Source organism: Pituophis catenifer, unplaced genomic scaffold (genome assembly GCF_029215685.1).
Source record: "Pituophis catenifer annectens isolate HBS135680 unplaced genomic scaffold, rPitCat1.0.hap2 SCAF_6, whole genome shotgun sequence".
In the NCBI taxonomy this organism is placed as follows: Eukaryota; Metazoa; Chordata; class Lepidosauria; order Squamata; family Colubridae; genus Pituophis; species Pituophis catenifer.
The window spans coordinates 82,852,098-82,865,306 of NW_027256886.1; the positions used below are offsets into that span (position 1 = coordinate 82,852,098).

The following is a 13,209-nucleotide window of genomic DNA, read 5'->3' on the forward strand; positions in this document are numbered from 1 at the left end:
TCAAGGTTCATCTCAAGGAGTCATTTGTTCTTGAGTTCACTTGATTCAGAGCACATCATAAATAGATGGCAGCACCTATAATAGAACAATTAGAACTGGAGAAAAAACAATGGCTCCCAACCTGCCTTCCATTGAGGACCTGTATACTGCACCAGTCAAAAAAGAGGGCTGTGAAAATATCTACAGACCCCTCACATCCTGGACATAAATTGTTTCAACTCCTACTATAGGGCACTGCACACCAGGACAACTGGTGTGCAGACGCAAGGACAGTCTCCCCCCCCCCCCATATCATCACTGCTAAACAAATAATTCCCTCATCACTGTCAAACTGTTCACTAAGTCTGCATTACTATTAATCTTCTCATCATTCCTATCACCCATCTCCTCCCACTTATGACTATATCCATGTTGTTTGTATCTTTACAACTTATGTTGTTTTTATTGTTTCCTAGTATGATTTTATTGCTTATTAGTACCCTATGACTATCACTAAGTGATGTATCTTATGATTCTTGACGAATATATTTTATTTTTTCTTTACATACACTGAGACCATATACACCAAAGACAAATTCCTTGTGTGTCCAATCACACTTGGCTAATAAAGTACTCTATTCTATTCCATTCCATTCCATTCCATTCCCATTCCCATTCCCATTCCCATTCCCATTCCCATTCCCATTCCCAAATAAATTAAGCAGGCCAGACCTCATTAATAGATACATCCCAGGGCTAGAATAGGAAGCTGGGGGGTGGGGATCTTGAAAGAAAGCAGTGACAATCACTTGAAGTATTCTCCTCTCTTGCTGGTTTTTTTAAAATTTGAATTTGTATATATTAGTTTTTTTTTATTATTATTAAGCGCTGTAAGCTATGCAAAGACATTTTATTTAAAAAAAAACATTTATATGATCACTTCCCTGGGCCATGCAGTTGCATTAGTTTGTATAATCTATTGTAAATTTCTCTTCATATAGATCATGACAGATCAATCCCAAATCAAGTTTAAAAACATATTGAAAGAAATCTACACATTTTCCTTAAAAGGAAATTCTAGCATTCTAAATTGGTTAAAAAAGAGCCTTTTTTTAAAAAAAAAAACTGCAACGCACATGTATGCTACACAGTGTAATACACATGTACCACACATATGCATACACAATATCCTCATCCTTTTGTTCTACACAATTCTGGTAATTTGAAGGAGTGATGGCTGACCTGAATAGATTTCAGTTGCACACCTCTGGGCAGATGCAAAAGAGGGACAAGTGTCACAACTGAACATATAAAGCTATTCTGTGTATATTTTGTATTGTGAGAGGGCACAATAACAAATTAAGGCATTTGCTAGTTTTCTTTCTTTCTTTCATGGTAACTAATTCCTGGGGACCATAATGCTTTCTTAAGAAAAAAGAATGTGAGCAGTGTATTCTCTCTCTGTCTGGGACTGCATAAACATTTGGATGTGGAAGTATTAAACATCTAATGCTGTTGTTCATCTCCACTCGTTTTCTGAGTTGGTATGGAATTGCTGGTTGAACCCAGTGGAACCAACTTCTGCATATTCGTGTCAGGTCATTCAAAATGAGAGCACATAGTTGGAATAGTTAGGCAGCAGTGGCAGGTGCTCCTCCAAGAGAGTTATCGCCCAAAATGGGGGACGGGAACTATCTCTCAAGACAATGGAGTCTCCAGGGGAGAAAGCAGGTGATTCGTCAGGCAAGAATAATAAATATTTGCCCAATTTCATTTGCCAGTTGGAGAAAAACCTAAGGAATTAAATGACTCATTAATTAGAATTCTTTTTTTTTATTAGAATTCTTTTATTGGCCAAGTGTGATTGGACACACAAGGAATTTGTCTTTGGTGCATATGCTCTCAGTGTACATAAAAAGAAAAGATACATTCGTCAAGAATCATAAGGTACAACACTTAATGATAGTCATAGGATATAAATAAGCAGTCAAATCATACTAGGAAACAATCAATATAAATCGTAAGGATACAAGCAACAAAGTACAGTCATACAGTCATAAGTGGGAAGAGATGGGTGATAGGAATGATGAGAATATTAATAGTAATGCAGACTTAGTAACTAGTTTGACAGTGTTGAGAGAATTATTTGTTTAGCAGAGTGATGGCATTTGGGAAAAAAACTGTTCTTGTGTCTAGTTAAATTTAATAAATAAATAAATAATTGTTCTGGTGCGCAGCGCTCTACAGCGTTGTTTTGAGGTTAGGAGTTGAAACAATTTATGTCCAGGATGCAAGGGGTCTGTAAATATTTTCACAGCCCTCTTTTTGACTGGTGCAGTATACAGGTCCTCAAAGGAAGGCAGGTTGGTAGTAATTATTTTTTCTGCAGTTCTAATTATCCTCTGAAGTCTGTGTCTGTCTTGTTGGGTTGCAGAACCAAATCAGATAGTTATAGAGGTGTTTTAAAACCAAGGAATTAAAAATCAAGTGTACAGGTAAGATAAATCAAATGTACAGGTACAGATTAGGTGAAACTGGATTACTGGAATCTATCTCCAGTGCCTCATTGGAGATTCAGAATCCCAGGTAGTCTAAGTAGATCTTGTGGAATTCACACTTAGACAGCTTTGCATAGAGTTGGGCTTCCTGGAGTTTCCTGAGTACGCCTTCAGGTGTTCTTCAGAGGTCTCAATATATATTAATATATCATTCAAATACACCAAGACTCCCTTGTACAGGTGCTTGTGCAGGAATTCATTTATCAGTTGCATAAATATGGCAACCTGAATGACATTACTTGGAACTGATAGTAGCCTAGGGGACAATTAAATGCTGTTTTCCACTCGTCTCCTTCCTTAATCCTCACTCGGTAATATGTCTCCCTCGAGTCCAGCTTCGTGAAGATTTTTCCTTTTGCCAAATAACCTAGCATGTCCCTCATAAGTGGGAGAGGGTACATGTTTTCCACACATATGCAGTTCAGCCCCCTACAGTCGATGCACAGTCTAAGAGATCTGTCCTTCTTTTCTTTGAAAAGCATTGGGGCCGTCATTCTCAATTTCGCTGACTGGATGAACCCCCTCACTAATCTATAAACACTTGGAGCTTGTACATCTCTCTGGGGGTCATAGAGTAATTTTTTGGCTTAGGCAATTTAGCTCCTGGCATGATCTCTATCGTACAATCGGTGGGTTGGTGAGATGGGAGCACATCTGATTCCTTTTTGCTAAAAACCTCAGCTAGGTCGCGATACTCTGCTGGAATTAGCGACTCTAACCCACTGCCTCCTCTTAATGTAGTTGTGGTTTCAGCATTCACTTTCCTAGCCAAAGGCGTGTAGGTGGCTCTCCTTCACATCTGCCACTTTTCTGTATCCCAGTTTACAGGGCGGTTGCACTTTTCCCACCACCATGTGCTCAGTCATCCTGGGGACTACAGTAAACCTAACAGTCTTTATGTGAATCCCTGCTTTGAGCTGAACCAAACCCATTGCCACCGTCGCTGCCCATCACCGCTGCCGCCTATCGCTGCCTCTGCATGCCCTGTTTTCGGCCTCCACACATCCCGTTTTGGCCTCTGTGTGCCCCATTTTCAGCCCATTCCAGGCTGCGGGAATCGCCACCACTGCCACCTATCCCCACCCCCTGGAATTGGCCAAAAATGGGGCACGTGGAAAATCTGACTTCATTAGCCTGCTGTATGGCTCTGAAGTCTTAACTGTTCCTCCAGGTTTTTCAGCCAAGCAGTTAGGAGCGCTGGTGATGTGGTTTTGTTTTGGGGGTTATTGTTAATTCGGGCATTGTGAACTTGTACTTTTGTGAAGGTTTTAAATTTTGTACATTGCCAGAATCACTGTTGTGATATGGGCAGCTCTGTAAATTGTTTAAATAAATAAACAACCAATTTGGGAGGTTAGTAGACTTTTTTTGTGCAATTGCTTGGCCACTATGAGAACAAATTCACAAATTGCCCTTTTTCTTTCTTTTTCTCTTTCCCCTTGTATCTCACCCCCACTTTTCTCCACTCTCCTTCCTTCCCTTAATTTCCTATTCTTCTCTTTTTGGTATTTTATATAATAAAATAAAATCTTAATAATGTAAATTGTTTAAATAAATAAACAACCAATCTGGGGGATTAGTAGATTGTTGGCCACTATGAGAACAAATTCACAATCTGTTGACGTTCTTATGTTCTAACAGGTAGAAGGTATCTACCACTTAAGTATCTTCATTGACAGTTCTTAAAGTTGGCATTGAACTTTCTTTATATTTAATTTAAGTCCCATCTTTTCAATGTGCTTCTTGACTTTTATTACTAGAGTTTGCAGATCCTTTGCATTTTCATCTATCAAAGCAGTATCTTAAAACCACATTCCTCTTCTTCCAGTCCAACTTCCCTCAATATACGTTCAGCAGATAGGTTGAATAAATGAGTGGAGGGGATACATACTTGTCTCAATCCTTTGGCAGTCTGCATCGTATTTTGTCCATACTATGGCTTCCCAATAGGTTTTGCATGAGGAGTACAGAATGTTCAGGAATTCCCATTGTACTAACTGCATTTCACAACTGTGTGGAATAAAGTTACTCATAAACTCAAGGAATGGCAACTATATGGGGACAAGGGTTTCCTCATTTTGAATGGAATACTTTTATACTGCTTTCATATAGAAGGCTGTTAGATGTAAGTTTATATCATCTAATGTGTTCGCTAATCAGACTAATTTTCTGTTGGACCATTGACATGTGTTTTTGAAATGTGGTACTCATAGTGTCATATAATTGAAAGAAACCTAAGGGGTCATCAAGTCCAATCCCCTGCACTGCAGGATTCACTATACCATCTCCAATAGCTCCTTACCCAGTCTGTCTTTGAAAACCTCTTGTAAAGGGGGAAAACCATTCTATGCAATAACTTTTCCCACCAATTGACAATTCTTACTTTCAAGAAATTCTTCTCAATGTCTAATCTGTACCTACCTTCCTTGAGGTTCCATCCAATTAATTTTAGTCTTATTTTCTTTTAAAAGCCTTTGAGGATCCCAGCTGAGCCGCACGATCATCAGAGGCTTTTTTTTTTTTTTTTACTTTTAAAAGCATTTTTTCGGCTGAAGAGGTTGTAGAAAAAAATGCTTTTAAAAGTAAAAAAAAAGCCTCTGATGATTGTGCGGCTCAGCTGGGCAGGGGGTGGGGGCAGGGATTTTTGCTACCGGTTCTCCGAACCACCCGCCTCCATCACTACCGGATCGGGTGATCCAGTCCGAACCAGGAGCATTTCACCCCTGCTCCCATCCCATGAAGCCCCAAATGCTTGGGAAGCCAAAACCTCTTTCAACCATCAAGCTCAGGCATTCAGGGCTTTATTAGGGGTGGGGTGGGGGGTCATACCCTTGGAGTCTTCCAGGCATTCGGACTCTTTGGGCAGCTGTTTTGTACCCTGTTGTGAAGGCTTCTTGAGTGTTTGGCCCTGGGGTGCGTGTGTGGCTACTTCATGCACCCCCGTGGAAGCTTCCTGTTTTGTGCTTCCTGGGCGTGTGCCTCCCAGCACCTTCCCCGGCCTCTGAAGCATCTCACATTCTACTTAATGACCCACACAGTCATTTAATGCCCATACCTGGGAAAGCCATGAGGCAGTTGTAAACTTCAGTCATATCATGTGGTGATTGCTTAATGATCATAAAAAGTTATGGCCAAACTTTGGGGCTCAATTGTGGTCATAAATTGAAGGCTACCTGTATTTACAAATAGTGGCAATGTTTGCTAATCTATTTCTATATGAGTCATGGTGGTGCAGTGGTTAACAGTGCAGTACTGCAGGCTACTTCTGCTGACTGCCAGCTGCCTGCAGTTTGACAGTTCAAATCTCACCAGGCTCAAGGTTGACTTAGCCTTCTATCCTTCCGAAGTGGGTAAAATGAGGACCCAAATTTTGGGGGGCAATATGCTGACTCTGTAAACTGCTTAGAGAAGACTGTAAAGCACTGTAAAGTTGTATATAACTATTGCTTCTATTGCTATTTCTCTAAGAAATTCATCTTTGTCTTTATATGAATAATCTAATGGTTGATATTATTTCATTATTAGTCTGCTTATTGGAGAAAATGCTCATGAGTTGCCATTGACAATAAAGCCTATTTTGGATTAAAGCCAATTGATTTTTTTTAAAAAAACCCACTGCTAAACAAACCAAAATTCAATCTGTAATCTGAATCAAAGATATACTAAATAGAGGGATGCCATACTTGGGCAAAAATTTGTAAAACTCTAGAGATAAGATCTCTAGTCTCACAGTAGACTCATCTAAATATTGTGATCTTCTCACTTTTATTCTGCTGTGACTATAATCTGCCTGCCTGCTGATGCAAGCCGGATGTTTTGGCTGCCTTTGAAAACTGAAGGTGTCAAGGGATTCCTTTAAATTTTTTGAAAAAAAATCTACAAAATATTTTCCAATCTGTTCTAGCCCCATATTGCCTGGTCCAGTTAGACATCTGATCAATAACTATCCAGAAACAAAACAAGATGTTCCTTGATGATTCACTCCCTTGAAGGCAGAAAGTCTTCAGTCTTTTTGTTTTACTTTGATACTAGGGGTATGTGAAACTGAAACAGAGATTACAAAGCCCCAGTTCAGGAACTAGAGAATTATTGATGTCATCATCTTAGAAATGTTAAGGAAGACAGATATCCTCTTCTTATTGCTTGTTTTATAACAGATCATTATTTATTTGTTTTCAACCAATTTCTGATGGCAAAAATCTTTTCTTCCAGTAGTCGCACAGTTGCTGACCCTGGCTGCTCAGCCAATAATCCTGAGTTCTGTAGCCCATTTTTCACCAGATGTCCAAGAACTCCCAACACCTAGCACGGCTTTTGTGGCTCGAGCAATGACCGATTTGGTATGGGATTCTTATGTCTCCCCATACAGGTAGTCCTAAAGTTACAAATGTAATAAAGCCTTACAATTACATTCGTAACCCGAAGATTCGTAGGGTTCAATCACGTAACTAAAACGTAATCACTCCCTGCTTTTACCCACACATTTGCTAATCGAATGTACGGTTCATTAAGTGCACTTGAGGTATCTCAGGGTGGGGAAAGGCATGGGGGGGGGCTAGTGCTTCGGACCACCTGAGGCCTCCCTTGACCCATTGAGATACCTCATGCTTCCTGCCCTCCCACATCCTGCCCGACTGGGTCACTTACCTTAGGTAGATCTTGATGATCAACAAAACTGTTTCCTCTCCAGCCTCTCTGCCATGGCTTTGTCTTGAGCAAAGGCTTGCTGAGGCCTACAGGGATGAGAGATTGCATCTGTATAGGCTCGAGTCATTTTTGCAAAAAGCCTTTTCTGGTGAGAGCGGAAGCCAGGGTGGTTGCATGCATCCTTCCGGGCCTCCGTTTTTGCTGGCAAAGTGCTTGAGTCCTTTGCTGGTGAAAAATGGAGACCTGGAGGGATGCACATACCCATCCTGGCCTTCGTTTTCTCTGGCAAAGGGTTTTTGCAAATACAGCAAAAGGCTTTGCAAATGGAGGGAAGGCTTTGGTGCTTCAGGGCTTCCCTCCATTTGCAACGCCTTTTGCTGTGGAACTTGTCCAGGCCTCCATTTGCAGAGAACAGAGGCCTAAAGTACTGTGAAATCAGGTGAGATCAGTAGCTCAAAATCTCATGCTACTGATCTTGTGTGATCTTGCGGTACTGTAGGCCTCCATTCTCTGCAAACGCACTGAAGGCATGAAGCACCAAACAGACCAAGAAACTGAAGGCTCCCTACATCTTTGCAAGGTGAGTATCCACAGGCCTAGTGCCAGTAGAGACCCGGTTTGAGTGTGTGTGTATAATAGGCAGTGTGAATGTTGCAGAACTTCTGTGGTCATTCGTGTGAACGACTGCTGCGGTGCTGCAACATTTGTAATTTCAGGACTGTGTCGTAAGTACTTGGGGGGTGTTAGGTTATAACTTCAAATGGTCAGTAAGTGAACTGTCATAACTGGGGAATTAACTGTATTGTTTATGAGAGAGATACTCTTTATTTGACTCCTCTGTTAAGTCCTATCCAGTATGGTTGAACCTCTGGAATAGCTCTCACCTTTCTCAGAGCTCTCATGCTCCACAGCCATGCCAAGGCACCGCCTCACTGTAGGCTATTACTATTATAGCAATGGCCCTTAGACTTATATACCACTTATGGTGCTTTACAGCACTCTCTAAGCGGTTTACAGAGTCAGCATATTGCCCCCAACAATCTGGGTCCTTATTTTACTGACCTCAAAAGGATGGAAGTCTGAGTCAATCTTTGGGTTTGCTGCACAGCCAGGAGGATTCGACATTTTTATCCACCTATTGAGTCCTTCTCAAGGACCTGGGATAGTGTTGTGGCCCGCCAGCGGCCTATGTGGATTGTTGCTGATCCCGACGAGAAAGAGGCTGGTGTGCTGCGCCAGCAGTCTGTGCAGCCAGCGTTTGAGTCAGACAGCGAGGAGGCTGAAGAAGATGTGCTAGAGGCAGGGATTCAGTCAGGGCCTTCAGAACCTCCAGAGGCTCCTTTAAGTGAAGAGGATGAAGAGGAGGAGCCTCTTCTCAATGCATGGGCATGTAGAGCTGCCAAAAGGCAGAAGTGGTTCCTTAGGAGGAGGTCTCCTCAAGAGTAAGGCTTGGGGCTAATTGGCCACACCCTTAGCCTATTTAAGAAAGAACGCAGCTTGTAACAAGCTGCAGGAAACAATTTTAGTTCGCTAATCATCGCGTTGGGATATCTCTGCAACCTTGCTTCTGGGCTTTCTGCCAACTCCAGTAAGACTCTGACTATCTTATCTGTGGAATCCTGGTCGGCTGTTAAGAACACTTATTAACAGTCGGCATTTGCTAAAACTGCGTTATTTGAGTAAACGAAGTTTTGTTCAGAGTTTGTGTGTGCTGTGTTCTTTGGGATCCGTAGCTGGGGCAGAACAGTTAGACAGATGTTTTTTGATGGTGTTAAAGGTATCATTGTAGAATATAAGTTGCTCTAAGTAATGTTGCCTTTTTTGTAGTTAACTCGTGATTTTGTCAATGCTGATGGTATTCAAGTGATGTTGCAATTGTTTTCAACTGCATCCAAATTGCCTATTACTATAGTACTATCTCTGCTTTTTCTTTGGTGACAGTCATTTTACTTCTATTTGCAAGTGTTTGTATTTTGTGGTTTTCTACAGTTCTTTTTTTGGGGGGGACGTGGTGGCTCAGTGGCTAAGATGCTGAGCTTGTCAATCGAAAGGTGGGCAGTTCAGCGGTTCAAATCCCTAGTGCCGCGTAACGGGGTGAGTTCCCGTTACTTGTCCCAGCTTCTGCTAACCTAGCAGTTCGAAAGCACGTAAAAAATGCAAGTAGAAAAATAGGGACCACCTTTGGTGGGAAGATAACAGCGTTCCGTGCGCCTTTGGCATTTAGCCATGGAGACGTCTTCGGACAGCGCTGGCTCTTTGGCTTTGAAACGGAGATGAGCACCGTCCCTTAGAGTCGGGAACAACTAGCACATATGTGCAAGGGGAACCTTTACCTTACAGTTCTTTGTCTTCTCTTCTCTTGTCTCCAATCATTGCAACATCAACTATTCAGACTTTTTTGTCTTTCTTATAAACAATTGTTAAGTCTGGGGTGTTAACATTAATCCAGGAATCAGATCTCAGCTATGAGGCAATACCTCCCCCTCCTTTACTCAGGATTTAGCCACATTGAAGGAGTTTCTGGACAATTGGCTAAAGAAATATTTTATTAGTCTTTAAATTGCAAGTATCTATATCTCAATTTTTCATCTCTGCGGAGATAATTCTTTTAGAACAGTGCATGACTATAGACTCCTGAATAATGTACAGGTAGTCCTCAAACTACACCCAATTATTCAACAACCACTTGTTATGATGGCATTGAATGAATGGTAGCCACGTTTGGTCCTTGGAGTTTTCACTATCTGGCATCCATGCAGTCATGTGGTTGCAATCTGGGCCAACTGATTCACACTTACGACCAGTTGCAGCTCCCTGCAATCAAATGCCATTTGCAATCTTCTCTTCTGGCTTCCCCAGAGAGTATATGGTAAAGCTGACAGAGAAAGTTGCAAGTCAGCACACCCTCCCCTAGCCTCTCTGCACTCTTGCTGGTCACCCTCATGCCTGACATGTAGTGCCTCTCACACAGCCTCAGATGGCTAATCCGTGCTGCACCTCTCACGCACCTTCCCCAACCCAAGCCTCTTGTGCACCTCTCACATCCTCGTGCTTCTCACACACTCCCTTGCACCCTTGTACACTCTCCCCAACTCTGCCACATACACTCTTGCTCTCTCTGGTACCACCTTACTTGTCTGCTGGCCTGGGACTTGCAACTTCATGCTGGTTTCCCCACTGAATTTGGTTGTTCAGTTCAGTGGAAGTATGCACAGATCACTAGAATTTTGATCAACTGCAGAAAGCACAACCCCTCATGGCTCATCAATTTAGGTGGGTACAATTTTCCTTGTTTCAACTTTTATGTCACTTGTATTCTTAGTTCAGAGAACAAACTCACAGAAACATGATTGAGAGATACTGTATTTTTCGGAGTATAAGACACACCTTTTTCACCCCCTAAAAGGGGGTGAAAATTTGGGTGCGTCTTATACACTGAATGTAGCCCTGCCCACACACTGGTCCCCACCCTTTGGCCTCTGCCTCCCAGCAATTTACCTCCTTGCAGCAAGCAATAAGAAAAAACAGTCCATTTCAGCTTCAGCACATCCTAATTAGCACAAGTTGATTGTCCCTTGGATCGGCTTCCCGACTCTCAGCTGTTTCAGGCTGCAGGGATTCCCATTGCCTATTACTGCGCAGACCACTTTTGGGGGGAGGGGCGAGTGTGCCTTATAGTCTGAAAAATACGGTAATTTAAATTCTAGCATTATAGGAACATGGAGAAAAAAATAACATTTACTATAGCCTTTATACTGCAAATGTTGTAGTTATATAATCTTAATAAATAAATAATAATATTTCTTTTACGTCTGCAGGCTGTATATAGCTCTATCAAGAATGAAAAGCTACAGTGGGCCATGTGAGTACCCCTTTTAATGTCTATAGTAAAATGATATTCCTTTTTAAAGAATAATTTCGTAATTTTGTCCTTTATTTTTTATTTTTACCTGTTTATTTTTCACATAAATCCAAGATATGTCTCACAATGAAAAAAAAGGTGCTGCTGTCTGCTTTAACATCTTGGTTTAGACATCTGCTCCAGTTCGTTGTAATCGTCAAATGGATCATTGTCAAATATAGGGGGGGAGGGGAGGAAGAGCCATCCTTTTAGTGGATATAGCTGTCTTCCTTAAAGAAAACTGAAATAAACTTGAATTGAATAATCATGAAATATTTTTTGAATACAGGTAGTCCTTGGCTTACAACTGATCACTTAGTGACCAGCAAAGTTACAACAGACCCCTAAAACCCAGTCCTGAAGTTGTGTCTGCTGCAGCACCCGTGCAGTCATTCACCCTTATGACCAATTGCAGAGATGCTACAGCACATATGCCTTCACCTATCACCCCACGCCTATCTTGCCCCTCCAGATCCCCATGGGTACTTGGCCTGCTTTGCCACTCCACTAGATTCTATGCACTATAGAAAAATAGGAAGGAAAGCACAGCAAAAGTTACTATTGGTATTCCTCAACTTACTACCACAATTGAATCCAAAATGTCCATTGCTAACATTTGTTAAGTGAGTTTTGCTCTATTTTACAGTCTTTCTTGCCCCAGTTGTTAAGTTAGTAATATGGTTGTTAACTAAATATGGCTTCCCCACACTAACTTTCCTTGTCAGAAAGTCATAAAAGGTGATCCCGTGACCCTGGGACACTGCAACTGTCATAAATATATACTAGTTGCCAAGTGCCCAAATTTTTATTATTTGACCTTGTGGATATTGCAACAGTTGTAAGTGTGAAAAATGATCAAAATGATCATTTTTCACACTTTCTTCTGTGCTGTTATAACTTCAAATGGTCATAAACAAATGTTGAAAATTGAAGACTACCTATATTGTATGAGGAATGAGTCACCTAAGGCTGTGATGGCGAATCTATGGCATGCGTGCCACAGGTGGCACACAGAGCCATCTCTGCGGGCACATGGGCCCATTGCCCTGGGTCAGCTCCACCACGCATGCATGCAGGCCTCCCACCAGCCAGTTGATTTTCAGGTCTCTGCTGTGCATGTGGGAGACGCGCGCATGCATGTGGGGGGGCGCACACACATGCATGGAGGGGCGGGGGAGCGCGGGGGATGACACGCATATGCGCAGGGGTTGGAGCGTGGGGATCGCACACACATGCGCAGAGGGGCAGGGCGCATGTGGGGAACATTGCATTATGGGTGTGGGCACACGCACTTTCAGCACCCGAAGAAAAAAAGGTTAGCCATCACTGGCCTAAGGGAAGAGACTTTGTCAAGATTTCAGTATGAGATAGACAAAAATAGAAGCTGAGAAGGTTTAGTGAAGATCTGTGTTAATAATGACACTTTATGTATAGTATATGTAAATTTTCCTTTTTGGGTTTAAGAATAGTTTTCAAATATTGTTTCTTTGTAGCTGGGAAGTTTTCCAAGATCAGTGTAGGAAGTAATAATTTCCTTGTGTATTTTTCTGGAGGTGTGAAAATTACTGAAGTAGAGAATGTTCAAAAAGACAGATTTGGATGGAAATATGCAATTATATTAAACTTTATGGTACTAAGCCAAAGAAATGTTCACAACACTAGATATGTAATATAGTTACTGCAAACAATCAGACTATAACTATTAAAAAGTCTGAAAGAGAAGCATACCTCAGCAGTACACAGAAACTATATTCAGCTTAACTACTTCTTGACAACTACTTCTTGGTGCCCAGTTTGGACATTGTGCTTCCTTTACTCCTCTTTGAAAGGATCCAGTCTAAATTCCTAAAAAAAAAAAATCCAGGTAGCCCCTTGCATTCCAAATTGCAGTATTAGGGAGGGGAACAGAGCTGATTACAGTTCAAAAAGGTGCATGAATTTGCATCTTAGCATACTGGTTGAAGCTACTGGGTTTTTTTTCTTCCCCATAAGCTTGAGTTCTTTTTTTTTTTTTAGTGGGGATAGTTATGAATCAGAATGGACCAGCACAATTTAATAGAAATTCCCAGCTTAGCTTTTCTACAGAGGTGTTGTTAATTATGAGTGTGCATTCATTCATTTAAA

At 41.5% G+C, this 13,209-nt stretch overlaps 1 protein-coding gene across 1 annotated transcript in view; it reads left to right on the forward strand.

Annotated features, from left to right (window-relative positions):
- PSD (pleckstrin and Sec7 domain containing) overlaps positions 1 to 13,209 on the forward strand; it is a 70,644-nt gene that overhangs the window by 36,972 nt on the left and 20,463 nt on the right. Inside the window, exon 10 of the mRNA XM_070945099.1 lies at positions 11,003 to 11,046. Within this exon, the coding sequence (XP_070801200.1) occupies positions 11,003 to 11,046 (44 nt within the window). The remainder of the gene's footprint in view (positions 1 to 11,002; positions 11,047 to 13,209) is intronic.